Below are 24,334 nucleotides of genomic sequence, written 5' to 3'. Positions count from 1 at the left end.
CAGGGGCGTCACAAAGCCCCTTTAAAATGAGAAGACACGCATTGTTCACTTCAGGGTTTCTTCAAAAACAATAACTTGAGAACATGCTTGGCCGTCAGAGCACTCCTTACTGTACTTACTACTACTATGGTACATTATAGTACTATAGTATATACTTACTATACAGAGCATCAGACAAACTTTTCCTTAGAAGGCAATGGCTTCTAGGCCAAACAAAATTGGCTGTTAAATGCAATTACTGGGTGCAACTTTTTGAGCAAGTTGGTTGCCATCATATTCAACTGCATAAAATACAGCAACTTCCTAAGACATTAAAGTGAAACTGAAACAGTAACTTAATGTCTGAACTCACTTGCTTGTTGCCTCATTCTTCTGATGACTGCAATGAACTCAACATGTTCATATTTGAAATATTTTGCAAGTATGTGTATGGAGTTGGTGACCACACCTTTAATTGTGTGCAGCTGTGATATGGGAATAGCATGTTGCAGCTCCCATGCTCGGCGTTAGTGAAGTCCTGACCTGACAGCATATAAAGAGACAGCTCTTATGATTACATGTTACCATTTATTTAATTAAAAACAAGTTTCAAATTGCAGCGAGTTTGTTCTGCTATAGTTACAATATTAAATGCACCACAGCAAGCACGCGGTCATATAGTTTAGATTCTTTCAGTAGCACAATCTGAGAGCTACATTTTGTGAATGGCATTTTTTTTTTAAACTGCAATCAAATAAGCACTTACAGTTAAATTTCAATTCCCAATTTTTTCTCAGCAGCACACTTCCTAATTACAGTTCCAAGTATTTATATGCGTTCTGCTTTCATCTTTCTTAATGGTCACTCAATAGTTAGTTTTCCCTGCAACAGCGGACCCTGCTTTAGTACAAACTCATGTTACATACTATTTTTAATTATGGTAACATCTGTCGTGCCAGATTCCTTGGCTAAAGATATATTACCAGCTCATCATCTAACTGGGGAAGCTGCAGCTCAATTAAATCATCCTTAAACTCTTGATGGTAAACAATGCAACTTAATCTAAATCTGGGACAGCTGCAGCTGCTAAAGACGATGCAGACAAAAAATATGCTCATGTTGACTAAAAATTTTTAGGCACGCTTCGAATTGACTGGCAAAAGAGAACATTGGTTAATTGGTGTTCACAAAGAACACTTCACTTCCTTTTCACATACTTTTTTCATTCATTATTGAGATTTTTGCTGCATTCCAGCCCTTTATTTGTGTTTTCACTGCATTTTCTTCATTTTAAATTTGTCATTGTTCTAAATGCCATTTTAAGCTACAGAAACATAACAGTACTTGGGGACGTTTTCCTAACCCAAACAAAAAGTTTGCACTTGCGACCAATTTAGCTATAACAGCTGTGTAGTGAACTCTCTCTGATGGCACATTTTAGTGGCAGTCTGGAGCCCTGCTATAGCAGCTGTGTAGTGAACTCTCTCCGATGGCACATTTTATGGCAGTCTGGAGCCCTGCTATAGCAGCTGTGTAGCAGCAAGCTGTTGGCACACTGGTGTTTCTGTTCGAGTGGCAGGTTGCAATCTGCATTAATGTCTTGGCATTTTCTCAAATGGGTGGAAGGATTGGTTGCATTGCCACTATAGTTACTTACTTTGCAGCATACTTTACAAATCGCATGTGATATCACTCTCATTTAAATAAAAACTCTAATGATCCCACTCTTAGGTGTCTTGTATAGGGTTGGATTTGTTTTCGTCAGATGCACCTTTTGTGTCTTCTAGTCAAGTTGAGAATGTATTTACACACCAAGTCGGCAGCATTTTCAGGAGCTCACCGCAGACTCTGCTGCATGTAGACTGTTCATATTACTATCCAATGATTCCAATATAAAAACATAAATCACATGACGACCTAGCAGACTGACCCCCGACAGCCCTAAGTATGGTTTGTTGATGGAAGGTGCTGGCGGTGCAGGCACTGCAGGCATGCACACACACACACTCAGCCTGCATACCCACATTTAAACCTTGTGTTAAAAACAATGCATCTGATAAAGAGAAATGCTGAAACTGGAAGTCTGGGTTAAAGAAAAAAAACAAACAAAAAAAAACGTTGAGCATCGCGTCTCTGAAATGCCTGTGTAGACCAAATAAATTAAATAATGATGCTAAACTGACAAACAGTCAGTACTAAAAGAAAATGCATGTATTGCAATTTGTTTAGCTTGGCAAATGACTTTGTTGCTGCAGTCTATCGGCATATTGATTGAATTTAAGTTTAAGGGCCTTACACAGAGTCATACAGGGCCCTATGAAATCAGTGTTAAACGAGAACACAGACAGAATCAAAAGAATAATGAGGAATCCATTGCTGCATGAAAATAAATTGCATTTGGCAGTACAGCATTAGACTTGAAGGGAAATGAATCTTTTGAAATGTGCACGCAGTGTGTACAGTACAGGGCAGGCAGTAGTAGCTACCGTGCAGCGGGGCGGGCATTAACTACGCTGCTGGTCATTGCTGAGATGCACAGTGAAGAGCAGGTCTTTTAAACTACATTGCAGGCGAAGTTACCTTGCCAGTAACAGCATTTCACAAAGTCAAAAGGCCCTTTACAACTGGAACAAAGTTGCAAGTCAGTCAGTTCCCTAATGCCGTCTACTAATCAGGTGGTATGATGATCTGCAAATGCTGTCAACATTCAACTCACTGGACCCGAAAAGACAGCTGCAAGGGGCATTTCATGTCAAAAATCCATCTAAAGAACCACAAGTATAAAGAGAATTAGGGAGGCTCCCAAGCTACACAGCACGATCCCAGACAGTATGGAATATGCACACAACAGACAGGATGGTGTTGATTCTGTTGTTGTGTGTGCTGAGCCTATATTATATTATTATACAGCGCTGGGTTGAACACAGGATTTTCATGTTCGGATATTCACTCAAATAAAATATTCGTTCGCTTTTCAAAAAAGTAATAAAAGCCATTATATTGCTCGCAGTCATAGACAGCATAGCAGCAGGGGGGCGTGGCCCGTATGTGGGCCTTTATTTTACAGCAAGACCTTACAATATATAACACATTAAAATAGAACAATATCCCAGGATTAAAGAATAAGTTGTGTAACTAAAAAACAGACAATGCCAAATAGCAGTTCAAGTTAAATGTTATTTAAGTTTATTCCAGAAATAAAATAGTACATAAGTTGAAATGCATTTTATTTATTTTTTCATTCCTTGCCTTTGCCGTTTCTTCACAGTAAACAGTGGCCATCAACACGTTTTCATAAAGTGATAACACTAAGTTTACTTGTGCCTTTTTGTAGCTGAGCAAGCAAATGAAACCTGAAATTTAGCTTTAAACACTTCAAATAAAACAAACTTGGAAATGGCGTTGTAAAGTGAAGGGGAAAAAAAAAAACTCACCGTTGTGGTTCTCGTTTATTGCATTCCACATAACAAAAATATATACACACACGCACACACCCACCCACCCCCCCTGGAAAAAATTGAGACCACTGCAAAATTATCAGTTTCTCTGGTTTTACTATTTATAGGTATGTGTTTGGGTAAAATAAACATTTTTGTTTTATTCTATAAACTACTGACAACATTTTTCCCAAATTCCAAATAAAAATATTGTCATTTAGAGCATTTATTTGCAGAAAATGACAACTGGTCAAAATAACAAAAAAGATGCAGTGTTGTCAGACCTCAAATAATGCAAAGAAAATAAGTTCATATTCATTTTTAAACATAATACTTGATTCATGCCAAAGCTGTCCGATTCCAGCCTTGCTGAAGCACCCCTAGATCATCACCGATCCTCCACCACATTTCACAGTGGGTGCGAGACACTGTGGCTTGTAGGCCTCCCCGGGTCTCCGTCTAACCATTAGATGACCAGGTGTTGGGCAAAGCTGAAAATTGGACTCATCCGGAGGTGCTTCAGCAAGGCTGGAATCGGGCAGATTTGTCTTTGTGAAGGGCGCATGAATCAAGCCAAGTACAAGGTTGTCCTGGAAGAAAACTTGCTTCCTTCTGCTCAGACAATGTTCCCCAACTCTGAGGATTGGTTTTTCCAGCAGGACAATGCTCCATGCCAACAGCCAGGTCAATCAAGGCGTGGATGGAGGACCACCAGATCAAGACCCTGTCATGGCCAGCCCAATCTCCAGACCTGAACCACATTGAAAACCTCTGGAATGTGATCAAGAGGAAGATGGATGGTCACAAGCCATCAAACAAAGCCGAGCTGCTTGAATTTTTGCGCCAGGAGTGGCATAAAGTCACCCAACATCAATGTGAAAGACTGATGGAGAGCATGCCAAGACGCATGAAAGCTGTGCTTGTAAATCAGGGTTATTCCATCAAATACTGATTTCTGAACTCTTCCCAAGTTAAAACATTAGTATTGTGTTGTTTAAAAATGCATCTGAACTTATTTTCTTTGCATTATTCGAGGTCTGACAACACTGCATCTTTGTTATTTTGACCAGTTGTCATTTTCTGCAAATAAATGCTCTAAATGACAATATTTTTATTTGGAATTTGGGAGAAATGTTGTCAGTAGTTTATAGAATAAAACAAAAATGTTCATTTTACCCAAACACATACCTATAAATAGTAAAACCAGAGAAACTGATAATTTTGCAGTGGTCTCTTATATGTGTGTGTGTATATATATATATATAGACTTTTTTTGCATCGTTGCAAATCTTTATTATTATACCATTACTACATTCTATCTAGACCTTCGTTTAGTCAACCATTGTGGCTAAAGTAACTTAACATTTTTTAGCCACACTGGAAAACTTTAGCCACTTAACAATACTATAAACAGGTTATAAACATACTGTTTCAGCAAGGCAAAGAGACATTTTTATCTGAAAACATGTAGATATTTGCCATATAATGAGACCCTATCATTTACAATATACATAAATATTATATTTAAATTGCACTATAACTCTGCTTCCCATTTAATAAATGACAAAAACTTAGTCCCTCATGAAAAAACGTCATTACAGATTTCCTAAATGTTGAATAGGTTTGCACTGATATTCATGTTCTGCATAATCCTTTACGCTATTCTGACTGATGTGGTCTTTCCACTAGAGAATGGTAAAGCAAAACTGTGCCAGTAGACAGTGTTTAGTGTATGCTAATATTAATGCCTCCCTGACCAACTGCAGCTCTAGGCACATGATTGTACTAGTGTAAACAACAAACGCAATAAATCATAGTGAGATGAATCTATCTTTTTAAAATAATAAACTTGTTTATTATTTTATTTTATTAAATTATTCCTCTTTCGAATCCACTGACTGGTATTCCTTGGGCTGCATTTTTCTGATTCTGGTAATTGGTCTGTACAATTTGTTTCATTACATTTTTTTTCCCATTTGGATGCCATGTGGTTAATTTATTAATTTTTTTATTAAATTTGTATTCATTAATTATCTAATTACAGCCTCTGTCCTCCCACCAAACACAACATTTGTGGCATGCATATGTTACGTGATCAGAGCTTTCATTGGGCAAAGTGAAATCAAACTAAACAGTCTGTACACAAGTACATTTTTCGCTGTGGCGAGCAGCTAGCGGGAACGTAGCATAAAAAGCTGGGTTAAACAAATAAGTCGTTCAGACGAAGAACGGTAACGTGTATTCCAAACAGTTTTGAGATATTCAATCTCTTATTTCAAAAGGTCTTTAGAAAACATTTCTGAAGTTTTTACAATTTTACAAAAAACCTTTTGTATGATTTCAGTTTCCCCATAGACAGATTTTCATATAGTATATAGGTTTTAAAATATAAAATGTGGGACACAGTACATGTCCAGTTTTACTTCATAAGTGAAAAAAATGTTTATGTTGTATATTCCTTAACTATGGAACAACAGTGACAAACAGGTTTTCCACCATATATATCGGAACCACAGCAAAAACAACTCCACAAAAACATGATCATAGTAAAGTTTAGGAATATTTAAAATGTGAGATGATGCACATTATTAGTATAGCTTTTTTTTTTTTAGTAATCATTAAGTAGCCTATATTTTTTTAACTACAAATAATACAACATAACTCTCATGCAGAAACTACTACTATGCAGTGGCTACGACTGAAAAAAGTTTAGAAAACCTAATATTTATGCTATTTTTGAAAGAATAAAAAAGCACTAATTATATCCACATAATCATAGGCCATTCTTAATGTTCTGAAAGGTAAAAACAGGTTTGTCAGTCGGACAGAAACGATAACACTATGGCAAATATCCATGCATTGCTAGGGATACGTCATCCTATGACGCAGACTCTGCATCTACCTACTGAGAACCACAGATATAGAATATTATCCTGACAACTACTGCCACAAAGCACTTGCGAGGATCTCAGTTTCTTTCGGCACCCCAACCCTCTGTGAAAAATTCCTGGTGAGAAACCTGTGTGATTTTTTATATATATATATATATATAATTTTCTCACAAGCTGCAGTTCTACCTTAGACTTAATTTGCCACTTACAACCGCCATGGCTACAACTGGGGGAAATAATACATTAACGTGTATTGTCTACTAATCAGTTTTGTATTCTTTCTACTTCCGAGTCTAATTGTATAATACATGTGTACGAGTGATGCACAAACACTGTATTGAGCTTATTCGTCACAGTAAAGAAATGGCATGTAATAATGGCATGTCCCATTCCCTTATTTGCAAACATGCAGTTAGGTTTTAAACATTTCACTTTTAGTGAAATCCGATTTGACATCAAAACAGCTAAGAGCTTCCCCTGTGTAATATGAACAGGGTTCTTATGATTAACCCCCCCCCCCCCACCCCACCCCCAAAAAAAAAAAAATATTTTCAAGCCCCTTAAAACGTTAATTAACATAAAAGATCCATTGGTTGGTGTAACATGGCTTCTTTGGATAAAAGATTGAACAAACCACTGAAACCCTTTTCAAAAAATTCAAAGTTCTGCCCAAGAAGAGAAAGTAAAAACCTGAAGCCCTAAATAAGATTATATACTCACTGTCATCCCCAACAGGTCCAGCCGAACACTGCGCCGGTGGATCACGGGCCAAATCATTCAACTCCTGTGAAAAACAACATCACACAACACACTGTAAGAATGAATTGACATGCACTCACAGAGCAGTGACATCACCAAGCCTGAAATGCATTGCAGTGCAAGCCTTAACCCCTTCATTACGATTGGTGTTTTACAATGTCAACCAATTGCAACATGCTTTCTCCCAGGCATATTTCAAAAGTGTTTGAAACGCCCCAAAGCAGCCCATTATAGATTCTGCAGTGTCTATGGCTTGCATTTTTTAAAATTATTATTATGATTGTGACATTACAGCTTGTCTTCATTTTGCCAAGGTGCCAATGGGCTATACAGTAGTCTCCAGCTAAGAGAACAACCCTAGGGGAAGCAAGTTTCCTCTTAGCCTCTTAGAAATGTTATTTTAAGACGGAGGTCTCCATCAGACACAATATGAAATCAATAAATATGTATTACTTGTGCATCAAAATATGAAATGAACATAAGAAAAGGCAATAGGCAAGCATATGATAATAAAACAAAGTAAGACAAACTAACATGAATAAACTGTCAAACTAAATTAACAAGGCACGTCTATACACGTTAATGCAGCAGCAGCTCTAGATTAATTATGAATACCTGTACAGAAGCAATATTCAAGAAATGCACAACACTTAACATAATGGTGAAGCAACTCACCACGACACGAAACACCAAATTGCTCAGTGTGTCCGATTCAGGTTTTTTTCAGACACGAGTTTTGCCGTTTGCATTATTATTATTATATTTCTTAGCATACGCCCTTATCCAGGACGACTTACAATTGTTACAAAATATCACAGTACAAAGTATCACCTTAAAAAATATCACATTACAGAAAGGGCAGTTATAAAGTACAGTAAAATAAGATCAAATTCAAACGAGAAAAATAAAGAATACAGTAAATAACTACCTTTAACAGCGAGTTTGACTGAGAGCAGTTAACACAGTAAAAATATTTGCTTATACGAGTAAAGATGAATGGATGAGAATGACTTAAAATGAGAGCAATTACAAAAAAACGTGAATATGGATACCTATAAGTGTAAAATCAAGTACCAGGAGGTAGTTATAATTAAGAGCAGCAGTAGAATACGGCAAAGTATGGCACAGTTCAGTGCAAGGTCAAGCTGACGCAAGCACTGGAACAATTGGGTGTCATATAATCGAGGGTTGTGAGGTTTGCAGATGCTGTCTGAACAGGTACATGTCATTTTGTAGCGATGAGATGCACACAAGGAAATCAGAATACAAAACGAGGCAATGACATGACACAGGGTTCATACACTATTTCAACATCAAAATTCCATTCTTTTTCCAGACTCCCATTTGTTTTTCCCAGACTTGTGTTTTAGTTAGTTTCTACTAGTTTTTCGATAGTTATCCACATAGACGGGCAGCTACAATGCATTAAAGCTTTTTGATCCAGAGCAGAAGTTACTCCTGGGTTTCTAAAAGTATTTGTCAGAATCTGGACGTGCATATCTAGCAAGAGGCAATGCAGGTATGCAAAAGAGAAGAAAAAGATACAATCTAAGAAAATGTCCAATATTTGAGAACTACATTGTATTATTTACAAAGAGAATATAAAAAAGCTGTATACTGCAAGTATACTTGTGCAAAATAGGAGAGTATAATGGTACCAATAGTATAGTAAAACAGACAATTTTGTCACACATATACTTGCAGTATATTACTTTTTTGTAAGGGATGATATTAGATTCTGATCCAAACCTCTTTATGCCCTCTTAAATGTTGAACACTATGGGAGGTGAAAAATAACAATTGAAACAAATGTGCACGCACTATATATTAAAATGTGCAAGTGTCGTATATTAAACATGCAAGTAAATTACTAGATACAGTACATCCTCGCTATAACAACCGTGTTTGGACCCAAAGCCTTTTGTTCGCTATATTAAAAGGATGATCCAAAACATACAATATAAGCTGCTGGAGTATGTTAAGGAAGTCACCTTGGATAAAGGCATTCGCTAAATTATTAATGTTAGTACTAATTTTTATTCTTTGATTTTCTTTATTACAGTAATAGCAATGAGATTGTGTATAAAAGTAGAATTACAAGTACAGTACCTATTTGTGGCATGCTGCATCCAGTATTCTGGCTATATCCTATTCATTGAAGAACCCCCCTCCCCCCTCCCTTTTAGGACATACCGGGAACGACGGAAGCTCGGGTCACGAGCAGAGACAGAGAGAGCCCGGGACCGAAACCCAAAAGATAAATAAGAAAAAGTAGTGTAGTAATAGCAGGGAAACCGTGGGCAGACCCCCTGTGTATTTTTATAGAAGCCTGAGGAACGGTCAGGGTAGGACGGACACCTGGGCTGTGCACGTAGCAATGGCTGGGGTAATGCTGCTGAAGTGCAGCACCTTTAATTTATACTATTTCCTTTTTCCTTTGGATTACTGTTTTGAACACCTGTGATTGTGTCCACACTTGAATTGTACCTTCTGTGGTATTGCAGGATTTGGTTGCATACAATACAGTTGCTTCTAATAAATTGCCTAGACAGTAACCGCTAGAGCTGTTGATCTGCTTTCGAGATAAATTACTGTATTACTATTAATACAAAATAAATCTTAACTCTCCCGTGATACTAGTAAAACTCCAGACTTTTTCCAAGACTCATAACTGAGACATGTTTTTTCAAGCCCTGGAAATCAGTTGGGCATTTTTCCAGACTTCCAGACTAGCGACAGTAAATTTCCACGATAGGAATAGTTGAGAGTCCACTCTTTCACGATACACAGATTATCACGACTGTAGCGGTTATTTTTCAATTACTTTTTTAACTGAACAAAAAGAAAAAAATAACAAGTTGTGCCTTTTTTTCTCTGGGGGATATGATCTGCATCACAAGGAAGCTACAGACTTTTAAAAAAGAGCACGATTCTAGCAAGAATGAAAAAACTTACATCCACACAGGTGGAAGAAAATAATCTTAATGAAATTGTTCTTATATTACCTTCATTAATAGTTGCAAAAAATGTCTGTCAAAATGGGACTGCAAGCTTTTTTCCTCCTGCTTTATTTACACATTTAAATGTACTTAGAAACAGTACATAATTACAAAATATGAAGTATCTGTATTTCTTTCAATACATTTAAAGTACTTGCCTTACACACATACTGCTAACTATTCTCAATTATTTTTCAAATAGTCTGCAAAATAAATAAATGATTTTGTACTATACAACCTGTAAGTATGGAATAGAGCAGTATGGGCATGATGTTCTTTATGCACGTTCCTTTTTTATTCCTTTTTTGTCATTATTTCATTTATAATTTAAGAAAACACATTTCAATACCATTATCAACTTTACCCGAGGTAGACTGTTTTTCTGGTTGCATAATAGCCTATAGTGTGTACATTTAAAAAAAAAAAAAAAAATTTAATTTAGTCATTACCAATTTTTTATTTTTTTTTATTTTCTCCCAATTTGAAATGGCCAATTATTATTTATTTATGCTCGGCTCACCGCTACCACCCGTGCTGACTCGTACGTATTAAAGTGACCTTACTTGTTGACTGCTGCTAAATACGGAAGGGCATGTTCCTGCTTTCGTTGTTGTGCTTTTACCACATTCTGTGGATTGGATGTACATCCTATGGTACTGCACACGGGTGAGGGGAGGAGCCAACAGCACAGCAGAACAAAGCAGTTAAACGAGGAAGTCTTCCCAGCGACAGCGAGTGGGAGAAGTACAGGCGTGGAAAAGTACAGAGCAGTTTCGAAGCAGTTTAAAAGCACGTTGACGGCTGCAGAAGAAACTAAACTTCAAAAAAAAAAAAAAAACCTCAACATGGTCTTCAAGCCAGTAATCTGTGACACCTGCTTGATGTGGGAAATCCGAGAAAACCCAGCGGAGCTAAACCAAGTGTGCGTAAAGTGCCGCGCGATCCAGGATTTGCATAAACTAGTAAGTATGCTAGAAATGGAGCTGGAAGAAGTGAGACAGCAACAGGATCTTGAGGAACTGGCACACCCACAATTCATGGAAGTCTGCATCACCCCTAACAGACTGAAAGCCACCAGGGAGATAGAAGGTCAGAACAGCTGGGTTCAGGTAGGCAGAAGCAGGGAAAAAAAGAAACTTCGTCAAACACAACCACGAGAAATCAAAACAACCAACAGATTTGAGTCACTTCAGAATTTTGATGAGCAGAACCAACAACAAGAGAATGAAAGGAACAACATCCAGGACCCTATTGACAGTGGTGACCAGACAGCAAAAAGAAGGAAGGTCATGATTGTTGGGGACTCCATATTGAGAAACACAGCAAGTTCAATTCGCAGTTTGGACCCCCTTACTACAACAGTGTGCTGCCTTCCGGGAGCCTCGGTCAAGCACATCACTGAAAACGTGGACAGGCTCCTAGAACGAACAGGAGACGACCCGGTAGTAGTCGTCCACATCGGTACAAACAACATTGGAAGAGACAGACCAAAATCCCTGCAAAACAAATTCAGAGAGCTAGGAAGGAAATTAAAAGAGAAAACCAAAACTGTGGTATTTTCTGGTATACTACCCGCACCTTGCAAAGGACCATATGGACAGCTGGAAATAATTAATCAAAACGAATGGCTGAAGACGTGGTGCACACGGGAAGGCTTCACCTATCTTGATCATTGGACCACATTCTACAACGAGGACTATCTGTATAGACGGGATGGACTGCATTTAAATAACAAGGGAACTAGTCTACTTGGAGAAAAGATCCTCGAGCAGGTTCGGAAGCATTTAAACTAGAAAGGAAGGGGGGAGAAATCAACAAAAAAACAGAAGGGAGACCGCATCAAAACAAGAACAACAACTCAGGTAAGACAACCATTAAATGTATTTATCTAAATGCTAGAAGTATCAGAAACAAAATTCTAGAACTTGAAGCTACTGCACTAACAGGTAACTATGATGTGATAGGTGTTACAGAAACTTGGTTGTCTGAGAGTGATGGGGACGAATATAATATTTGTGGGTATACACTGTATAGGAAAGACAGACAGGACAGAAGAGGAAGAGGGGTAGCGCTATACATAAGAAACAGTCTTGAAGCCCAGGTGTTAAACCTGGACAAAGAAAATAAAGTCGAATCAATATGGGTCAGAATAACTGACAAAAATTCAAAAGGCATAATAATAGGAGCATGCTATAGACCGCCAGATTCAGACGGTGAGCACAATAATCTGTTATACAATGACATTAGAAATGTGTGTAGCAAAGGAGAAGCCATACTAATGGGGGATTTCAACTTCCCCCAAATAAAATGGGAAAACCCGGTGGGTAGCGCGAAGGATGAAATAGAAATGGTGGAAATGACAAATGACTGCTTCCTAACACAATTTGTGAAGGCACCCACTAGAGGGGAGGCATGCCTTGATTTAGTCTTTTCAAATAACGAAGATAGAATAACTAAAACAGAGGTCAGAGAACCACTGGCAAACTCAGACCACAACATGGTCTCATTTGAAGTGTTTTTTTAAAACCCCAAAAGTAATGACTAAAGCTAAGGTTTACAATTTTAGAAAAGCAAACTATGAAGGTATGAAACAGAGACTAACAGAAGTAGATTGGAGTAAAATAGAGAAAACACCCACAGAAGAAGGATGGTTGTTCTTCAAAAATGTAGTACTAGAGGCGCAAAACAATTATATCCCTAAAGTAGACAAATCTAAATGTAAAACTAAATTGCCAAAATGGTTTAATAGATCAATTAAAAAAAATATTCAGCGAAAAAAGGCACTTTACAGAGCATTAAAAAAGGACCAAAAAGAAAGTACGCAGAAAGAGTACACAGAACTGCAAACGCAAGTCAAAAAGGCCAAGAGAGAAATAGAAATGAACATTGCTAAGGGAGCTAAAACCAATTCCAAAATGTTTTTCCAATATTACAACAGCAAGAGAACATTCAAAGAGGAGATTAAATGTTTAAGAGATACAAATGGCAAAATCGTAGAGGAAGAAAAAAAATAGCAAATATGTTAAATGATTACTTTTCACAAGTTTTTACAAAGGAAGATACTGACAACATGCCCCACATGTCATCCAGTTCCTATCCAGTTTTAAATAACTTTAGCATAACTGAGGCAGAAGTGTTAAAGGGACTAGGAGCTCTTAAAATAAACAAATCCCCTGGGCCGGATGAGATCCTCCCAGTAGTACTCAAAGAAATGAAAGAAGTAATTTACAAACCGCTAACCAAGATCATGCAGCAGTCTCTTGACACAGGGGTGGTACCGACAGACTGGAAAATTGCAAACGTAATACCGATCCACAAAAAGGGAAACAAAACTGAACCAGGTAACTACAGACCAGTAAGCCTGACTTCTATTATATGCAAACTTATGGAAACTATAATAAGATCCAAAATGGAAAATTACCTATATGGTAACAGGGTACTGGGAGACAGTCAACATGGTTTTAGGAAAGGGAGATCTTGTCTAACTAACTTGCTTGATTTTTTTGAGGATGCAACATCGATAATGGATAATTGCAAAGCATATGACATGGTTTATTTAGATTTCCAGAAAGCTTTTGACAAAGTCCCGCACAAAAGATTAATTCTCAAACTGAACGCAGTTGGGATTCAAGGAAACACATGTACATGGATTAGGGAGTGGTTAACATGTAGAAAACAGAAAGTACTGATTAGAGGAAAAACCTCAGAATGGAGTGTGGTAACCAGCGGTGTACCACAGGGATCAGTATTAGGTCCTCTGCTATTCCTAATCTACATTAATGATTTAGATTCTGGTATAGTAAGCAAACTTGTTAAATTTGCAGACGACACAAAAGTAGGAGGAGTGGCAAACACTGTTGCAGCAGCAAAGGTCATTCAAAATGATCTAGACAAGATTCAGAACTGGGCAGACACATGGCAAATGACATTTAATAGAGAAAAGTGTAAGGTACTGCACGCAGGAAATAAAAATGTGCATTATAAATATCATATTGGAGATACTGAAATTGAAGAAGGAATCTATGAAAAAGACCTAGGAGTTTTTGCTGACTCAGAAATGTCTTCATCTAGACAATGTGGGGAAGCTATAAAAAAGGCTAACAAGATGCACGGATACATTGTGAAAAGTGTTGAATTTAAATCAAGGGAAGTAATGTTAAAACTGTACAATGCACTAGTAAGACCTCATCTTGAATACTGTGTTCAGTTCTGGTCACCTCGCTATAAAAAAGATATTGCTGCTCTAGAAAGAGTGCAAAGATGAGCGACCAGAATTATTCCGGGCTTAAAAGGCATGTCATATGCAGACAGGCTAAAAGAATTGAATCTGTTCAGTCTTGAACAAAGAAGACTACGTGGCGACCTAATTCAAGCATTCAAAATTCTAAAAGGTATTGACAGTGTCGACCCAAGGGACTTTTTCAGCCTGAAAAAAGAAACAAGGACCAGGGGTCACATATGGAGTTTAGAAAAAGGGGCATTCAGAACAGAAAATAGGAGACAATTTTTTTACATAGAGAATTGTGAGGGTCTGGAATCAACTCCCCAGTAATGTTGTTGAAGCCGACACCCTGGGATCCTTCAAGAAGCTGCTTGATGAGATTTTGGGATCAATAAGCTACTAACAACCAAACGAGCAAGATGGGCCGAATGGCCTCCTCTCGTTTGTAAACTTTCTTATGTTCTTATTTCCTCGCTATATATTTTTTTTTATAGTGAAAGTACACACTAGGGCTGTCAGTTAAGCCTCAAAAAAGCAATCGATTAATTGTGCACACAAAATATAACACCATGTAACAATTTTTTTTTGTTTTGTTCCTGGGTAGCAAGTGTTATTTCCTAATTGCTTATGCCTCAGAAGTATAGAAAAATGGCTATTATTCCCCACAAATTTTGTTTTTGTGACCAGGACAGTGATATTTCAAAATATCACTATTTCCAATGGGAAAACGGGCAAATGTGTGTCTTTTCGTTCACATAAAGTCAGAAAAAAACAACATATGAATCCAAATTAAAATGTATTTATACTAAAGTAATACAAAAATGATTACAAAAGATTTAGAAGTGAGTAGTTTCAAGATTTATGATTATACTGTACTAACTTCTAAATCTTTTGTAGTTCAGCGCAGTTTCGTTGACAAACTTAAATAATGTTGTTAGCTATGCGTGTTACAAAATGTAATTATTGAATCAATTATCCCGTATTTATATCCATGTATATAATGAGGAATGGAACTGATCTAAAAATAGATTTTTGATGTAATCGTAGCAGCCCTAGTACGCACAAATGATCTTACCCATATATGGGCAGAAAAGCATCTATTCTGCTTCCAGCCACGTTTAGGGAGAATGTAACTATCGTTTTCTATGATTATTGAATAATTAAAATATGTTGACACTCTCATGATGACAAGTCATATTTAAAAAGATTAAACAAACCATTTTAATTTTAATTTGATGATGAGTCATCAGGTTACAAAACAGCATTGTATCAGTTGCGAACGAAAATGCTAGCAGTGCCAAAAAGGTGCTCTTTAAGTGAAATTCCTGTTTCCTCAGACAGTGCATTTACAATGTTAAAACTATTTCACCACAAGGGTGTTCTCTTAGGTGAAGTGCTTAGGTGTTCCTACAAGCGGAGACTAGTGTACCACTTTGTAGATCACATGATATCCATCACAGGATGTAGCCAGTAGACTGACCAACTATTCTTACGGTCAAAGAGAATGGCCATTTGGGTTGGCTTATTCAAGAGCCTTCTGTGAAGTTGAAATAATACCCTTACTAGAGTTTACTGGCTGATAACATGTGTGCATAGAGTTCTAAAGCAGGATTACCAAGCTCAGATCCAGATTCATTATTTAATAATCTTGTATACAATGAAAACAATGAAAGAAAGACTCAAAGTGAAACTGGTATATATATATGTAGGTAACAAGCTTCAGTCTAAATAAATCCCATGAAACTGCTATGCAATTAGAGTATTATTTCCATCCCTAGATGGCCAATATTATTATTGTTCATTTGTCTTTTAGTAGACGCTTTTATCCAAAGCGACTTGGAGAGGACCTTGTTTTGTTTTGTTTGTCAGTCATGATTACCCCAGAGATTCTGATGAGATTCTGGGATCAATAAGCTACTAACAACCAAATGAGCAAGATGGACCGAATGGCCTCCTCTCGTTTGTAAACTTTATGTTCTTATGTTCAGAAAGAACTGGTTTTGGGACACAGTGGAATCCCTCTGTTAGTCACCAAGGGAGCACACTGACATATTCCACTGGCAGCTGCTCAACGCGATTTAAAATGGTACAAACCTGAACTACAAACCGAGATAACTGGCTTCAACCCTATCATTCAGATGGAAGAAACTAATTAAAAAACATTAAAGCAGAAGGGAGGGCTGACAATTATCCATACTAAATCAGGAAAATCTCTCATGTGGTGAATAAATGTATAAATGTAAAACGCAAGACACTGCAGGCGACACTTGACGTGTATCCCAGACTGGACTGTGTGCTTCAGCAGAACCCACAGAAAGAAAGGACGCCTAGTTTTGGTTTCATGGTTCAGATTCAAATAAATTGTCGTTCCTAGTTTACTTAATCCAAGTGCAGCATTTAAACCACCGACCAGTCAATCCTGTGACTCTTTTGGCTTGGTCATTACGGTTTTACTGGTGACTACTCTGCAGTATCATTACATACAGGTACCTCATGGGACTATTTTAGGTCCAACTTTATTTAGCACCTAGTCTACATACTTCATTTTGGTGATGTAGAGTAGCGGTACTGATATGCATGATTTCATTTTTATGCTGATGACACACAAATACCCGAACAGTGCAGGGATGTGCAATTCATATCGCCTGACACCCGGGACAACACGTTTTACCATCATACTTTGCCTGCAAGACAAGTACGTCATACAAATGAACATTTAAATAAAATATATAAAACGTAACTAAACTTCAAATGAAATACATAGAGTACACAAATACACATATCCTTTTAATTCACAACCCCTCAGTCACACAGTAACAAACATATTTAAATTAATGCAACAATACAATTACATTGCCTTTGTCGACAGTAAAGTTTTGACCACCAGCTCTAGGAAGAACATTTAACAATTACAGAAACCTTTACACTATTACGATTTACTATTACTACAACGATTTAGCAATGTATTTTTGTTGTTGTTGTTGTTGTTTTAAAGCTACATAAAATCAGGTACTTAGCAGTGGGTTTGTAAAGCTATAGATTGACTTAATTATTTTTAATACAACTTTGAAATGACTCCGGAGAACATTCTACCTGTTTGAGGTCTGATTAACATAACGTGACTTTCAGCTTGTGTATCAGGATATCCACTGAAACTATACAGTATTATACCTTTCTAAACAGTTGAGAACCTGAAGATTTAGAAAAAAAGTTTTCACTTTGATGAAATATACCTTACCATTACCTAGTTTGAAAGTAAAAATGTTTTAAAATGTACTTAAATTCATTTTTCTTCAGAAGTGTAATTCAGTGAACTCCTACATAGTCTGACAGTTTGAATCTTTTTTGTTTATTTGTCATGCACAAAAATTAGACGGGCTCAGTTTTATTTGGACTGAATTACACTATTTGATTTCCTAAAGAAAAATGTAATATTAAATCACCAATTGACTGTGTTCATTATTTAATAAAAGCAAAACCTTGAAAGTTATATTCTATTTGTGTCTGTGTTTTGTGGGCTGGTGAGGGGGCAAGTAGATTTTTCTAGAATTTGTCCTATATTATGGAAAATCTAGTCCACAGTGCTGTGTGAGATATAAGTGACCAGTAAACGCACTCCTGGGGCCGGTTGTACTAACGAGATCAGGAAAACAGGATTGGATCCAGACTCGCTGGATCCGACGTGAAACCTTCATCCAATCCTGGAGCTGCGCAGCCATAACTAGGGAAACTGACCAATGAGAAGCGAATATGCACGAGATTGAAGATTCTGATGTCAGAAAGTGAAGTGCATTTAATTTAAATGACATCAATCAGAAGCAGTTACTGTACACAATAATTAAATCATTATCATTTAAAACACCAACGATTCTATAAAAATTGAGTATGTTAATACCGGTATCTGGTTTTGTTTTTTAACTAACAAAAATGTTTTAATGTAACCGGAATCACGGTCGTGTGCATTTTCCGAAGGACACACAAATATTATTTTACAGTTGTACAGCCACCACACACACAAACACCTAGCTGTAGTATTGGTCAGGGCAAACTATCAACACATTTTGAACAAATGTAATCAAGTGCTGACAGACAGCTGCAACTAGAAAATGTCGGGGACGGGGGGAGATCGAAGCTGTGAAAAGATAAGCTTAAGTTATTGAGAAAAAAGGAACTGGGGAAAAAAATGACCACCCTATGCATCAAAAAAAAAAACCAAAACTACAATGTTAAATCAAATTAAATCAATGATTTAATTGTAATCTAACATAACGCCAGCATGACTACTTTTGAAAATCCCTGTAAGCAGGTTTTAAAGTTAAGTTACTGTTAATTATCCAAATTCAGTATTGTGCTTATTTACATATTTTAGCAATTTTAAAAAGGTTTCAGTTCTGTATTTTGATGATGCATAGTCCATTTTAAAAACGTTCGATCAAGCTGATCCGATTCTGATCTTGGTCTCGCTTCCAGTTCTCTGATCACCCCCATGTTAGTTACTAAACTGGTGCCATACAAAACTATGGATTTTCTGACATTTAATGTACATTTTAAGAGCATGCGTTGGCTCTGCCTCTATTTTACATCATGTGTAACCTTCTGGTACCTTCAGCTCTCTCAGGACCAGCTCAGGCTTCCTCCCCTTTTTAGCCATGTCCAGGGATTAGGCTGTATCACTTCTGAGCCCGTTATGGAATTATCAAGTCACATTATGGATTTAGCATCCCTTCTCGTGGACCTGTTTTTTTTTTTTTTTTTTTTTGCTCTGTTCAGCTCTTTCAGATGTCCCAATTCTGAAATATTCAGGCCGTTTCCTACATTGAAAGGGACTCAATGTTAAATTCAGCTTACATTTCTATATACAGGTGGTCATAAAGAGGAAGACATTGAAGAAACAGATACTAATGGTATGGTATGTTTTCCACCCGCTTGCCAGGCGCTAAATCTTTAAGACACCAGTTTTATCACACACATAGAACAAAGCTAAGTTCGGTTGTGTTAGCTCTCAAATTTGGAATAAGGTATCTATGTATGACAAGTCAGTTTGCAAAATGCCCTACACACATCAACACGCTATCGCGTATGGTACTGTAGCATTACTTAAACATACAAGATCGCAGGGCAACTGCAAGGCCTCACGGCCCTCCAACCACACCACCTTAATGTTATTTCAGATCTTCACGTCAGTGTTTAACTAAACTATCTGAACCGATAAGGTGAGGACTTTACATATTTCCAGCGTCTCAATGGCACAAATACGTCTTCGGTCCGGAGATAATATGTAACTACGTGAAAACAAACAAAAAAAAGATCTGCAGCCGGAACATCAATACCCGTTTCTGGTTACAACAAACCAACTGGTATCACCTGTCCTATCGATTTATTAGAAAAATGACAACGTGGATGCATTTCGTAAACCCGACTGGGTTTTATTTTGTTAAATTATTATTTTGGTTCTTTAAACCAACATCGATAAACCCTGGTCTAGGGTAACGGCACAGGCCCCTCTTCCTTTCTGTGTTATTTAGCCGGAGCAACAAACACATTTTCAAGTACTGACATGATCGACAACATCCCGGCTTTATTCACAATGTACTGATGAATGTAGATAATATATAACACGTAATCCCCAATAAACTGTTAAACACTGTCCAACTCACTGCACCGAACTATCTTCACCATCGTCAGAAATAAAATACACCCGTTTATAAAGATATAAGAAAACGATGATATATTCGCCATAATAAAAATACATTCTTCTTACTTTATCAGGGCCATAACATACGGACGATAGTAAAATATACTTTCTTTTTTTTAATCTCGGAAAATTATCGCTATTTTTTTTTTTAAATCTAAAAAATATCTCCCAATGCATCCCTGACATTTAAAACCTTGATATATTAATGTATGTTCGAGCTATCTTCCTTACCTTGTTAATGCAATGCATCCTTGGCGTTTAAACCCTTGATATATTAATGTCTGTTGGAGCTGTCTTCCTTACCTTATGAATTCTTTTCAGAGCCATGTTATGCAGCTGCTGTCGCTGAAAACGTGTTTTTATTTGGTAAAATGGCGGTTATTTTCCCCACTGCAGGTTATCCCCCTTGCTGTAAACAATATGCCAATTTAAAAAAAAAAATGAGAGGAACTGGTATTATCTGAGAGGCGGACTGGGAATTAGTTATTGTTTAAAGAGAGTCAGAAACACACAGTAAACTCTTCCCTCCGGAGCAGCTCCGCACACTCGCCGCTTAACACACTTGCCAACGCGTCCGTATGTCTGCGCTCCAGTGCGAATTAAGAAACTGTCGCCATTCTGGCTCTGTAGGAGAGTCAGCATTCGCTACATTAGGCGGAGCCAACATGGCACACGTGGACTGTATTTTCGTAAACTTGTGATTCTTAACTCTGGCGACCCTGATACAAACATGCACGGTACCACTGGAGCGCCTACACATATATAGGCCAAGGGCACATCGGTCACCATTTATAAAATAATAACAAATGGACGTTTACAAAGCTGGCGTCAAACTGGCTTTCCAAACGTCCAAAATATGACCCTAAAGAGGGAGTATAAAGGGAGCGGAGGGATACGGTGTAATAACAATAGCAAACCGTGTGTGATTAAGATTATCTCGCAAATGCAGGAGGAATGAGATTACTGTTAGACTATTTATTACAAGAAAGCACGGAGTGGCAAGTGTTGCTTCTGAATATTAAAATACAGATCTGCAGGGATATGATAATACGTGTCACCTTATAACCAAGGTTGGGATTTTTCATGTCTAACCTCTAACTACTTACCATTGGAGGAGGGAATTTGAGTATATCAGTTAGACGTCTAACCCTCTTACAATAATAATAATAATGGCCAAGTTGTTTGCTTGTCTGAATATTAAAAAATATATGCTTAATGAGCAAATAGTCATTGGTGGCAGTTAAGCCTAGGATGATAGTATTACCAGTGTGTTATTAATACTTGCTTGAAGTAGGCTATCCACAAGTAGGGTTATCCATAACCCTCATTCTAAATCCAAATATGTTCTAATTGTAGGCCTGGATACAGAAGCACCTACCAACCAAGCATCTGTAAGATCTACTGCCTTGCACATTGTGACTGAAATTGACTTGTAACACAGAGACGCAGTCTATTGGATACATGTCTGGGATTCCATTTACAGAACTATATTAAACAAATTAACCAGTCATTATGGGATAGTAGATTTATATAACACGTTACTGATAAGTATTCGCTGATGGTTTATAGCCTCTCTGTATTCAATCGACAAGCATCGCTGCAACAGGGACCTCTCTATGTTTATAAATCAACCACCACCTCCACTTCGTCAACAGCTCTTCTATCGAAGTGTTTGAGTTGCCAACTTCATCTTTTCAGACAAATTGTAGCTGTACCCTTCACTTTGACATGTGACCAGGGTGATCATGTTCACTGGCCACTTCAGGTTATTTAACTTCCATCACAATGCACCTTCACCTTTACAAAGGCACCTTTCACCTGTCTCTTCTCTTTAGAAGAAACAGGACTACACTTAACAGAATGCATTGCGATGTGAGTTAAAAAGCATGAACTGGCCTGATGGACACGGAGCCACATGGTTCCCCTATTTGTGACCAGATTATAAAAACAAAACTGATGGCTGTATATTTGGTACACATCTTTATTCTTCTATACTCCAGGTTAAGTTTGATAATGCATGTCATACAAGAACAATGAACTCTTTTGTGCAGTTATATTACAAAGCTGCCCCTGTTGCAGTCAGAAGAGTTATTTGAGGGAGTGACTTCATATTTGCATGGTGTTTCAATTCACTGTGAATCAATGAATCGGGATACTTTCTTCACATTATATTTCATATTGCAATAGAGGCGTGTATTGTGTGTATCATGATGCAAGACCACAAGCACAGCACAGCTCATTGTAGCTCACCATGTTTTGTTGAACACAGAATAATGGGTTTCATAGCTGGTAAGAATACATGCGCTACTAACTCATTTCATTTTTGTCTTTTAACAAAACGTCTATCATTAAATAATCTTTTGATCTTATTATGCACCATACAGGTAGCCCATCAGGACTATCACATGTATTGTGACACATATCATATTGTGTTACGGATTGTATTGTGACATTAGAGTAGCATTACACCCCTAATGCTGAATGTGCCGAGGACCTTTACTCCAACCAAACCTGACTGCAGTTTTGAGGTTATGTGACTGGTTACGTTTCTTCTATATAAAGAAGGTGCACTTTGAGTTATTGAAATATTTATTATACCGCTGTGTTCTTGCACCTCAGTGATACAGACCACACCCATTCAATCAAAGATGTCACTCTCCTTACATTATGACCTAAGGGATGCTTTGATTTAGTTATATATTATTATATTATTATAATAATAATAATAATAATAATAATAATAATAATAATAATAATAAAACAATCCTAATAATATGAGTTATTTATTTAATGTCTACAACAAAATGGTAGCTATTATATTTGCAATAATTAAAATGCTGGAATTAAATCCTAAGAAAGCAGTCATATTTACAGACTCACTAAGTGTGCTTAATGCTTTAAAAGGAGATTTTGTTAATATGAAGGATATCCTTTTTGAGATAATTCAAAGATACAAGTATTGTATAATAAGCTAGGTTAATATGGATTCTTGGGCATTCTGGCATACTGGGCAATGAAATGTAGATCTAGCAGCAAAAACTGTGTTAAAAAGGGAGAGGATGTGGTGATTCCACTGGGATCTCAGGAAATGGGGATTTGAGTTAAAAAAAAAAAAAAATCAATAGTAAAACAATGGCAGACCTATTCACTCAAACGTCAGGTTTTAGGAGGCTTTGTGATCCAGTGACCCTGAGCAAGTCGCTTGTGCTCTGTCTTTCGGGTGAAAAGTGACTGCAACTGATACATAGTTCACATACCCTAGCCTCGTATCTTGTAAAGCGCTTTGTGATTGTGGACGTTACAGTTCAGTTGAAAAATACTGGTGTTTCGGCAAATTACGAGTGACTGCAAAGACATAACATACATTTATTCTCATGGCCTTTATAAGCAATAATGGACACTACTCTCGATTAGTTTCTCAAAATAAAATAACAGTTATACATTTCATTATTATCAGTAGCAAGAAAAATGTACCTGATAAATTTAGTTAATAAAATGTTTTATACTATGCTTTACAAAAACGGTTGGAAAAAGTTGATAAATGCAATTCTCTGCGGGTGTTAAATTACTGTTACATTTTCTTGCACACTGCTACGTTTTCTGTCCCGAGATTAGCTCACATCTTCTGATTTAGCGTCCTTCTCCTTACGAAGCTCACAAAATATAAGTTCATTATACGTTTTTTTTTGTTACAAACTTAAACTTCAATTTCTCTCTAAAAAAACAATTCGCTACGAACAAGACTAAATAAGTCCAGCGCAAAGTTGTAGAAGTGTGTGTGTGTGTATATATATATATATATATATATATATATATGGCCCAGTGTATTGCATATTATAAATATTTGCATAATATTTTCTTAATGGTGAAGAAATATTATAAATTAAAACATATGAGACAGACCGAAAACAACACAAAGTACCAGATTTTCAACGTGCGCTTCCGTGTGTACCACAATTGCAGTCTAAACAGGTGGGTATTGAGGAAGTGGCAGAAGGCAGAGGGGTCAAGAATAAACCTAGGTTTTGTAGCAGAATGAGATGGAGAGAGAGAGTGAGAGTCAAGGGATACTGAGATGGAGACGTCAGAGGAGGCAGAGGAAGCAGAAGGAAAGTAGAGAAGGTCAGATTTAGAGAGGCTGAGTTTGAGGTGGAGAGGAGAGGAAGATCTGGGCATCATCAGCGTAAAGCTGATTGCAAAAATGTATATTGCAATGGCTAGATTAGTGTTTTTATACTAGTAGATTACTAGATGGCCAACCACTATGGCAGGCAAGTATTGCCTTGTGAATGTAGATTAAATAAACAAGAAAGCAGTGCTGGAGTAATTGCAATAAGAACAATTCAGAATGA

The 24,334-nt window shown here is 37.2% G+C and overlaps 1 protein-coding gene across 3 annotated transcripts in view; it reads right to left on the bottom strand.

Moving 5' to 3' along the window:
• The window catches only part of LOC121324205 (ubiquitin-conjugating enzyme E2 D2), a 39,573-nt gene extending 18,975 nt beyond the window's left edge, over positions 1-20,598 (bottom strand). The window contains exons 1-2 of one of the 3 annotated variants that reach the window (XM_041265821.1): positions 20,286-20,598; positions 7,028-7,091 (exon numbers count right to left, since the gene is read on the bottom strand). In XM_041265821.1, coding sequence (XP_041121755.1) covers positions 7,028-7,091; positions 20,286-20,309 — 88 coding nt within the window. In that variant the 5' untranslated portion in view covers positions 20,310-20,598. Of the gene's footprint in view, positions 1-7,027; positions 7,092-18,890; positions 18,967-20,213 lie in introns of those variants that run through there. The other 2 variants (XM_041265823.1, XM_041265820.1) reach the window with 2 other exon arrangements.
• Between the last annotated feature and the right edge of the window lie 3,736 nt (positions 20,599-24,334).

The sequence above is a fragment of the Polyodon spathula genome, chromosome 12, assembly GCF_017654505.1.
Source record: "Polyodon spathula isolate WHYD16114869_AA chromosome 12, ASM1765450v1, whole genome shotgun sequence".
Lineage (NCBI taxonomy): Eukaryota > Metazoa > Chordata > Actinopteri > Acipenseriformes > Polyodontidae > Polyodon > Polyodon spathula.
Note: the sequence above shows the minus strand (reverse complement) of the source record. Positions and strands in the feature narration are given on the sequence as shown.